Genomic DNA, 10,726 nt, shown 5'->3' with positions numbered 1-10,726 from the left:
ATATGTAGCAGAAAACAAATTGGCCTAAAATGTTAAAAAATGTCTCTCTCGCTCTGCTCTCTCCTTGCTCACTGGAGCACTGGGCTGTGGAGTGGCGGGGAGAGGCTCTTAGCGGCTCGCTGAGAGGCTGAGCCGGGTGTCGGTCCAGGCACCTGGCGGATCCAGACTCCATTGGTGCGATGATGCGGTGCCTCGACTGACTTTGGGGACCTCAGCAGAGAGCGGACTTTAGCCCGCTCTCTGCTGAAAACGGGCCACAGGAGTGCAAAACTAATTGCAATTATGTGATCCATAGGGGAAGTACAGCAAAACGAGCTTTGGCTATACTTCTCCTTTAAGTGTGAATCTAGCCTCATATGGAAATTTCCTTCACTTTGGGGATATTTCACCTCATTTCCTTTTGCATCCTCAGGACAGGAAGTTAAAAGATAGCCCTCCCATCCCCCATCAGACAAAAAATATAACCTATACAAAATGTAATCAGTTCGGGACCGGAAGGATTTGCCCCCTTAATGACCAGCCCATTTTTTTGCGATTCGGCACTGCGTTATTTTAACGTAAAATTGTGCAGTCATCCGACACTGTACCGAAATAAAATTGATCTCCTTTTTTCCCCACAACTAGAGCTTTCTTTTGGTGGTATTTGATCACCTCTGCAATTTTTATTTTTTGCGCTATAAACAAAAAAAGAGCGACAATTCTGAAAAAAAAAAAAAAAAAAAACAATATTTTTCGCTTTCTGCTATACTGTATAACATTCCCAAAAAAAAATTTTAAAATCAAATTTTTTCATCCTTTTAGGCCAATTTGTATTCTGCTACATATTTTTGGTAAAATAAATCAAAATAAGTGTATTTTAATAGGTTTGCACAAAAGTTATCGCGTCTACAAACTAGGAGAAAGATTTATGTCCTTTTTATTTATATTTTTATTTTTTACTAGTAATGGCGGCGATCTGTGATTTTTAGCGAGACTGCAACATTGCGGTGGACAGATCGGGTCCCTAACTGACCTTTTTAACACTTGGGACCAGTGACATTACTACAGTAATCAGTGCTAAAAATATGCACTGTTACTGTAATAATGACACTGGCAGGGAAGGGGTTAACCTAGTGGGTGATCAAAGGGCTAAATGTGAGCCTAGGGGAGTATTTACTAACTGTGGGGGGAGGGGCTTGTGAAATGACCATAGAGACCTGTGATCCTATATAGAAGCATCAAAGGCGCTCTGTGATCATTTCAGAGAGAAGAACGGTCAGCTGTGTTTACAACAGCTGGCTATCCTTCTCTCTCAGTGGGGAGTGATCGCGGGTACCCGACGGCAATCGATACCGCCAGTCCCGCGCATTGGCATCCCCACTGCCTAGTGGGGCCGGGAGCGCACTGCCGGCGGTGCGCGCTCGCCCCCAGCACCGCGCTCGACCGACGTAGTACTACGTAATTTCCTGTAGCCAAGCCAGCCTGCCACAGTAGGCTGTGCGCAGTCGGCAAGTGGTTAAGTGAAAGTTTGCCAGAAGCAAAGTCAACCATCCAGGTGGTTCTGCCCCCTCTGGCGCCACCATTATGGCTAATGCGCAGATGTACCCACAGGCTCTGCCCTGCCTTCAGATACTGGCAGAGCCTATCGGCAAATCCGTGCACCTGCAGGTGATTTACAGTGTATGCCCCTAAAAAAAGGGAAGTTCCAGTCTTCCCTCATCACAGTCTTTGCACCTGAACAGATGTGCCATATGGTTCTCTTGGCAGGCACAGGTAGGATTGCCACCTGTCCAGGATTCACCCGGACAGTCTGGGTTTTGAATCATGTGTCCGGGTGTACATGAAAACCGGACACATTATTCAGACAGGAGGGTGAGGGGGCACGATGTGTGCTGCATTACTATTTTTTTTTTGGAGTGCCCAAAAGTCTCCCAGGTCTGTTACAATCCTATAGTGTATATTAAATATAATGTTTTTGATGTGTGCTGCTAAAGTGTTCAGGGTTGGCTTTAAGAAAAAGTGGCAACCCCCAGACACAGGGGGTGGGAAAAATTCTCGCCTAGGCGAGAATTGTGGAAGTTCTGCTTTGCAGCACTAATAAAGCTATTAAAAAAAAACATTTGAAGAGGGGGTCAGGGGGAGCCCAACATGCAGTTTAGGGTGAAGATCCAGTTTACAGAAAAAGTTTGGGCTATAAATAAATAGCCGATCTTATTGTTCTCTCCGTACAATAATCAAAAACTAAAACAGTTGTGTTGCATTGAAGGAGTTGAATAGTAATGAGCAAATCGCAATCCAAAATGGAATGATAGTAGAAACTTGCTAGCTTGGTGTCACAATTATCGCCATCTATAATCGTGAAGATATGGAAAAATGTGCAAAGTATCCCCTATAATTAGCTGAAGGTCTGGATTTATTATGCAATGCGTGTAGGTGTATGTTTACACTGCTGCCTTTGTATATGGCCCACCGCCGGTCAGCACAGGGTTAATCGATGACGTTCCACCTCATCTGGCCTCTCATTGGCTGTACCATTGTCCTTCTGTCAGCCCATGCTGGCTGCGGAATTTCCCTTGTCTGTGAGTCATCAGTTAACTCACACCAAGCCAGGCTGTTGGGAAGAGAGGCAGCCAATGAGTCTTGATCCAGGATTGAAAGGGTGAAAGTGCAGAGGGAGAGAGGAAAGTGAGGGAGGGGGAGGCAGACACAGAGAGGAAGGATAGGAGGTGGGGGGGGGGGGGGGAGATCTTGTTTTGCTCTGTCCTAGTTATGGGAAGTACAGTATGAACTAAGCTGAAGACACTGAGCTGAGCTACACAACCCAGCGAGAAGAGTACCAGCCTATAGGCCATACAGGGGAAGGCCAGGGACGAGCAGAAAACTTGCCCAGGTGACCACGGTTGAGGAGCGAACGAGTCAACAGTGGTGGACTACCTGGGGTCCACCGTTTACGGCAACTCCCTAGAGATGTCTCATGATATAGGCTGTGAGGACCCCACAGTGCACAGCCCCCCACAACATACAGTCTATGTCCTCGTGGGCTCCAGCGCAGACAGCATTCAACTGCTGAGGTAAGGCAGTGCGTCGTAACGCTCACTACCGCCTCATTGTGTGTATGTGCGTCTCCCTGTTGGCCCTGCGCAGCTTGTGTTGGTGCAGAGTGCGTGGCTGGCACGGAGACGGTTGTGTACAATTTAGGCTGTGTAAGATGACTCCATACGGAGAATTTTTCACACCTTTGGGCAGTCAAAGCCATTGGAAGGCAACTTTTATTTTGGGGGTGAACACCATTAAGCTGGTTGGATTTAATAAAAATACGTGACACCATTATAGGGAGATTGTGTTGTACGATGGTTGGGGGTCCCTGATTTCTAGAAAAAGTCTTGCCTTTTGAAAAATGTTCTTTGGAAACTTTGGTCCCTGGCAGTGACCCTGAGGGTCTGCATAATCCTACATGTTTAATTCTTTACCTCTACTGTAATAATGGCCTTCAGATCTGTACCTTGAATATTTTCCAATATACTTTCTCGGCAGCAAAGAGTCCCAGGAAAATTTTGGAAAATATTGTCATCTTTGCCGTATTGCTGGCTACATCTCTTTTGTAAATGGCCAATTGCTGGCTAAATCTCTTCTGTAGATGGCCAATTGCTGGCTAAATCTCTTCTGTAGATGGCCAATTGCTGGCTACATCTCTTCTGTAGATGGCCAATTGCTGGCTACATCTCTTCTGTAGATGGCCAATTGCTGGCTACATCTCTTCTGTAGATGGCCAATAACTGGCTACATCTCTTCTGTAGATGGCCAATTGCTGGCTACATCTCTTCTGTAGATGGCCAATTGCTGGCTACATCTCTTCTGTAGATGGCCAATTGCTGGCTACATCTCTTCTGTAGATGGCCAATTGCTGGCTACATCTCTTCTGTAGATTGCCAATTGCTGGCTACATCTCTTCTGTAGATTGCCAATTGCTGGCTACATCTCTTCTGTAGATTGCCAATTGCTGGCTACATCTCTTCTGTAGATTGCCAATTGCTGGCTACATCTCTTCTGTAGATGGCCAATTGCTGGCTACATCTCTTCTGTAGATGGCCAATTGCTGACTACATCTCTTCTGTAGATGGCCAATTGCTGGCTACATCTCTTCTGTAGATGGCCAAAGTGGACCGGCCAAACTATTATTCTCCTTCTTTGGAGTAATTCCAAGTTCCCAGATGGATGGAGACCTGTAGGTCCTCAGAATATGAAGGGAAGCAGCCTGTCCAACACGGTAGGGTATAAGCAAGTAATGCCACCGTTATCAGCACCGTTTGCAACAATCAATTCAAGTAATGATATTTTCCATCATCTGAGGTTTTGTATTTGCAAAAATGATTTCTCAGCACCTTTGCTACTCATGGTTGTCCATGCTGCTTTAAAGGAATAAAAGGGAAGATGCTTACGTGTTTGAAAACAAATCAAGGTGGTCCTAGGATGGTAGGGCACCCCACAGCCGATCCTTCTTGACTTTGCTTTGGGGTGCTGAGAAAAGAGGGTGGGGGGTGCAGGAGGAACACAGGGAAGCAATACGCAGCTTTTGCTTAGTCATTCAGCTCAACACAGTCAAAGGAAAACAAGGGCACCAGTCTGTTTGTATCTATTTATACACACATCCAGCAGGCACAACATGGCAGCCTCAAATTACAACCTGGCCCAGATAGGGTTAATCAGTCAACACCAGCCTAATAAATAAAGGAGGGCAAACATTAGCGAGGTACGCATAGCAGCCAATCGCAGTTCAGTTTACTGTTGTCAGATCTGTGAAAGCTGAACTTTGATTGGATGCTAATGATTGCAACACTTTGCTCCTCAAGGCAGAGCATTCATGGGGAGGGGAAAAAAGCCAGTAAAATTTTAAAATCAGGGAGAAATGGTTGTTCCAGTGAACCCCAGTCCATGCTTAATCATACGCTGTGTCCGAGAGCCCTTATAAAATGCAAACAATGATAAGATCTTAATGGAACATGAATAAAAGGGGAAGTTTAATGAGGACAGAACTGGAGACCGGCAACAAGCTTTGACAGTTTGGACTAGCAGGCATCTACAAGGGTAGTTTATACAGACATAGCCTGGACAACGGGAGCTAATGGGTTAAGTCACATTGAACTGCTGGCTCTTATTATCAGGCTGGGGTTAATGTATAGGCTTGTCTTTGTCCACAACAAGTGAGAATAGCTGACTTCAGCACCCCCCCCCCCCCCTCCTAGACTCTACTCTAGAAATTGTGCAATCCTTGGACTCTTGTAGTCTGCTCATACACAATCAAGGCTCCCTAGCTGAGTTCAAAGGGGCCCCTCTTGGTAGGCCCCCCTTAATCTCTATTGCATCATGGAAAGTCCTTAGATAAAAAGAAGACAACAAAATGCCACTTATTTATTTACAGAGGCTTAGAATGATATGCAATGCATTCAGTCCCAGACTGTGCAAAGGTGAGGTCTAGATGTTTGGATGAAGTCAGCCCTTGCCACAGCCTCACTGCTTTAGTAAATAAGACTTATTTACTGAGCCAAGGTGCATTGCACAGATTACAGTAGCCTCCCACCGAGTCATAGTTCCGCTTCCGCTGCCTCCTATAACTTTGACTAGTTGTCATGGGTGACAGCATTCTAGCTGCTTTGTTACCTGCTACCATGCTCGCCTCCAGGAGTTCCCCAGAGCCTCTCCTATCCTCTGGAACTCGCTGCCCCAGTATGTCCAGTTAGTCCCTACCCTGAGCGCCTTTAGTTAGGGTGACCAGATGTCCCCGGTTTTCAGAGACCCCTGGACCAAGCCTGTCCCTGGTTGTGTCCCCGGATTCAGGGCCAGAATACTGTAGACAGGGCATCCCATGCTGGCTAAGAAACAGCCTGGTGGCTCGAATGTCAACGTCTCTGTATATTATGTAGTCCTGTGCCCAGGGCTCTGTGTATTATGCAGTCTTGTGCCCAGCGCTCTGTGTATTATGCAGTTCTGTACCCACCGCCCTGTGTATTATGTAGTCCTGTACCCAGCGCTCTGTGTATCATGCAGTCTTGTGCCCAGCGCTCTGTGTTTTATGTAGTCCTGTACCCAGCGCTCTGTGTTTTATGCAGTCCTGTGCCCAGCGCTCTGTGTATTATGCAGTCTTGTGCCCAGCGCTCTGTGTATTATGCAGTTCTGTACCCAGCGCGCTGTGTATTATGTAGTCCTGTGCCCAGCGCTCTGTGTATTATGCAGTCCTGTGCCCAGCGCTCTGTGTATTATGCAGTCCTGTGCCCAGCGCTCTGTGTATTATGCAGTCCTGTACCCAGCGCGCTGTGTATTATGTAGTCCTGTACCCAGCGCTCTGTGTATTATGCAGTCTTGTGCCCAGCGCTCTGTGTATTATGCAGTCCTGTGCCCAGCGCGCTGTTTATTATGTAGTCCTGTGCCCAGCGCTCTGTGTATTATGCAGTCCTGTACCCAGCGCTCTGTGTATTATGTAGTCCTGTGCCCAGTGCTCTGTGTATTAAGCAGTCCTGTGCCATTTGCCAATAAAAAAAATGTCCCCGGATTTCATTTTAAAAATCTGGTCACCTTACCTTCAGGCGATCCCTAAAATGTCACTTATTCGAGGAAGCCCACCTCCACCTAAGAACTGTAACCATGTCACCTCTATCAGATCATCCTCTGCAGCTGTTACCTTTTGTACCTACCATTTAGATTGTAAGCTCCATGAGCAGGGCCTCCCTATTCCTTCTGTATTGAACTATATTGTAATTGTACTGTCCCCCCCTCTACATTGAAAAGTGCTGCGTAAACTGTTGGCACTATATAAATCTTATTATAACAATAATAATATCAATATTGCCTTTAGCATAGCTTAAAGAGTAACTCCACTTTTGTTGAGAAAAAAAACATTCTATCTGGGTGATCTCTGTACATTGCAGAGATTTTAACAAACTTTGTTGCAGATTCCTACCTTTTGTTATTCTGAAGAAATCATTGTTTGTTCCTCTGTGCTGAGTGGGTCTAATGGGAGAGGTTTCATAATTATCTGTCAGCTGTGGCAGCTGCAGGGCTCTAATGAGGAAAGGTGCTGGGTCTGCATCCCTTTAGACGTGTTCCTATTGGGAGTATCTCACCATAAATGACATTTCTGTTGCAGGGGATGCCAGAAATCTGACTTGTATCTTAGGCAGACTTCTGGGAAAATTGGTGAGCCAATCACACAAGCAGGAAATGATGTTTCTGGGGTGTGGCCAGTACACATTTTGTGTACAGAACATTTCCAGGTGGCCATATTGCATTGCATTTTCAGAAAATACAACAGCTGCAGATTGAAAAGGAAAGGTGATTTTTAATAAGATTCAATCACAATAGGATTTGTGTCGCAATTGTAAACGCTATATTGGTTTTTCTTTATTTGCTGACTTTTTTCCCCACGAAAGTGGTTACCCTTTAAGCCTGGCCATAGACAGGCTGATTGAAAAGAAAAGATTGGACTCCCCCATCCACCCAGGGGTGGTGGACTCCGGTCAGGAAACACTGATCAGCAGCTGCAACATATTGCCTCAGCCGCTGATCGACAAAGGTTTTCCAATATTCTTTTAAAGCGGAGTTCCGGCTGAATTATTATTATTATAATTATTATTTTTAAAACACTCCTAGTATAGTTAGGGCTCGTGCATTTATACTAAGTTATCCTGTAAACTGTCCACTCTCCCATGTCTCACTTACTTTATTCTTCTCCTGTACAGCGCGGCCATCTGCAGTCTGGGCATCTGAAGCCGCACTGTTCTTCCGGGATTCTGTGCATGCTGGCTACCCAGCATGCACCTCCCGTTCTCCCGCGTGTCGCAGTGAGTCCCACAGCTTGCTACGAGACAGGGATGCTCATTGACTCCTGGTATTGATGACAATCATTTCCCATGCAAAGTAGGAAATGATGTAGTTGGTTGCAGAGCAAAAAGGAGGAAGAGAAAATATTTTTCAGCAAAAATAAGGTAAAGGAACCCGAAAAAAAAAAGAAAAAAAAATAGCCAACTAGTTTTTAGCATGTAAAAAAGTTATGCATGATGGGAAGTGTAAAATGTACCTGGATCTTCGCTTAAAAGTGATTGTAAAGGATCACCTTGTAAAATAACCTACTCAGTTTAAAATAGGAATAAAAGGCAAAACATTTGTGTATAGAAAAAAAAATACATTATAAAGGAGAATCAGCAGCACATTGATCTTCCCAGTGAATGGCTATGTAAGGGGGGGGGGGTAGGCATGTCAGCAGAGGTCTGATCATTGGAGGAGAGCAGGCTGAGTTCCCAGCATAGCTAGAGAACTGATTAGGATGTATTCTCTTGCTTAGTGTGATCCGTTTTTAATAGGAAAGCAGACTGGCAGGAACACCAGGGATTTCACACAAAGGAACCAATACAAAGAGCACCGGATACATTTTCATACAAGTATATGGTACAGCAGACACATATCAGGAATATAAAATGTTTGGTTTACATACTGTTTAGCGTCCAAAAGTGGAACTTATGCTTTAAGGCCCCCTCCCCGCTCCTGTTTGTGAAACGGAGCTTTGGGAAGGAGGGGGGGAAGCAGGTACTCGATTTTGACAGGTACCTGCTCCCACTTCTGTTCCGGTCACCTTAGGTGATCAGCAACAGAATTTCTCATTCCTGAAGTCTTCTGGGACACATGAAGAAGACTTCAGGACCAGTCACAGAGCGCAGCGCTGCTCGCGCATGCGCAGTGGGCACCCGGATTGCCCATAGTAGAGATGCCGGCACTGCCGAGGGAGGACATTAATAGAACACGGCTGAGGTGAGTGCACCGCTGGATCGTGGATACCTCACATGTGTGGTTTGAACACCGTTTACATATGTGGGCACGACTTGCGTATGCAGTCTCTTCTGCACACGAGCTAACGGGGACGGGGCGCTTTAATTTTTTATTTTTTCCTATTTATTTTATCTTTTATTTTTACGCTGTTTTTTTTTTTTATTTGATCACTTTTATTCCTATTACAAGGAATGTAAACATCCCTTGTAATAGAAATAAACATGACAGGACCTCTTTAATGTGAGATTTGGGGTCAAAAAGACCTCAGACCTCACATCTACACTAAAAAAGAAAAAAAAAAGATTTTTTTTTTTCATGATGAAAAAAAATTGGATCTGTAAATTCGTTGCTAGGAAACGTCATATGATGTCACTCTGGTCCTCCAAGACCATCTTGCCCTGACTCGACTTCCTGCCTGAGAGGAGAGCAGACCGGATAATTTTCCCCGCTACCAATGGGTCCGGTAAGCGGGGGAAAACGACCGGGAAGTGGCGGGAGGGAGCGGGGGACACCTCTCCGCCCCCCCCCCCCATTTAAAAAAAATACCGGGGTTATGGCATCTATCTGCTGCTAAAACCCCGGTATTTAACATCAAGGTACCAACGTAAATACACGGTGAGCGGTCCATAAGTGGTAAAAATAACAAAAAATACCAAACGTGTCATACTTACCTGCTCTATGCAGTTGGTTTTGCACAGAGCAGCCCCAATCCTACTGCTTGCAGTGGATCTTGCTTTGTGCACTTGCTTCCAAGTAACAAGATAAGCCAGCACACGAATGCTTTCGCTTTGATGTGATTTATTCCAGCATGACAGCAGTGTACAACATGGTAAAATGCTAACGCGTTTCAGCTGTAGTCTTACTCATAGCTTACTCGTTGCTCTGAGTAAAGCTGCGGCCAAAATGCGTTACCATTTTGCCACATTGCTGTCATGCTGGAATAAATCCCATCAAAACGAAGCATTCGTGTGCCGGCTTTTCTTGTTACTTGAAAGCAAATGCATGCATCTGGACATTCCATTATGCGGTAGAGCCAGGGTGAGTCTGTATCTATCTGGCTTTGTGCACTGGTGCGCAGTCATGTTGGAACCAGAAGGAGCCATCCCCAAACTGTTCCCACAAAGTTGGGAGCATAAAATTGTCCAAAATGTCTTGGTATGCTGACGCCTAAAGGGTTCCCTTCACAGGAACTCAGGGCCGGATTAATAGCATCATGGGTCTGGTGCGGAGGATTTTGCCGGGCCTTTTTATGGAAATAAATAAAATGAAAATGCAAAAATTTTTTAATAAACAAATTAAATATTTAACCACTTAAGGACTGCCCACCATACATATACTGCGGCACGGCAGCCCTAATGCGCAAAATCGTGTACATGTACGTAATTTTGCTTTAAGGCTCTAGGGGGCGCATGTGTGCCGCCGGAGCCACGCTTCCGCAGATCGCTGTGATCAGACACCGCGGTAGCCAGTCCGCGGGACTGGCGGTCGCGATCACCGCTGGTCTCCCGCGATTGTCAAGGAGACTGACAGAACAGCCGTCTATGTAAACAAGGCAGACGGCTGTTCTTGTCAGACAGGAAGGGAGAGATGTGTGTTCCTACTAATCAGGAACCCCAATTTCTCTCTTACTGCAGTCAGTCCACACTTAACCCTTTGATCTCTCCTGATGTTATCCCCTTCCCTGCCAGTGTCATTTATACAGTAACTCTGCCTTGGTGTCACTGTCACAGTGTCAGAGTTGTCCGCCGCAATGTCGCAGTCCCGCTAAAAATCGCTGATCGCCACTATTACTAATAAAAACTATTTAAAAAAAAAGTCAATAAAGCGATCCCATAGTTTGTAAACGCTATAAATTTTGCGCAAATTAATATCCCTTTTTGGGATCTCTTTTACCAAAAATATGTAGCAGAATACAAATTGGCCTAAACTT

General features: G+C 45.4%; 1 protein-coding gene across 1 annotated transcript in view; it reads left to right on the top strand.

The window, feature by feature from the left end:
• The first annotated feature begins 2,847 nt into the window (after positions 1 to 2,847).
• TFE3 (transcription factor binding to IGHM enhancer 3) overlaps positions 2,848 to 10,726 on the top strand; it is a 65,314-nt gene continuing 57,435 nt past the window's right edge. The window contains exon 1 of the mRNA XM_082262823.1: positions 2,848 to 3,050. Within this exon, the coding sequence (XP_082118949.1) occupies positions 2,947 to 3,050 (104 nt within the window). The 5' untranslated portion in view covers positions 2,848 to 2,946. The remainder of the gene's footprint in view (positions 3,051 to 10,726) is intronic.

The sequence above is a fragment of the Pelophylax lessonae genome (genome assembly GCF_965119305.1).
Source record: "Pelophylax lessonae genome assembly, chromosome: 7".
Taxonomy (NCBI): Eukaryota; Metazoa; Chordata; class Amphibia; order Anura; family Ranidae; genus Pelophylax; species Pelophylax lessonae.
Note: the sequence above shows the minus strand (reverse complement) of the source record. Positions and strands in the feature narration are given on the sequence as shown.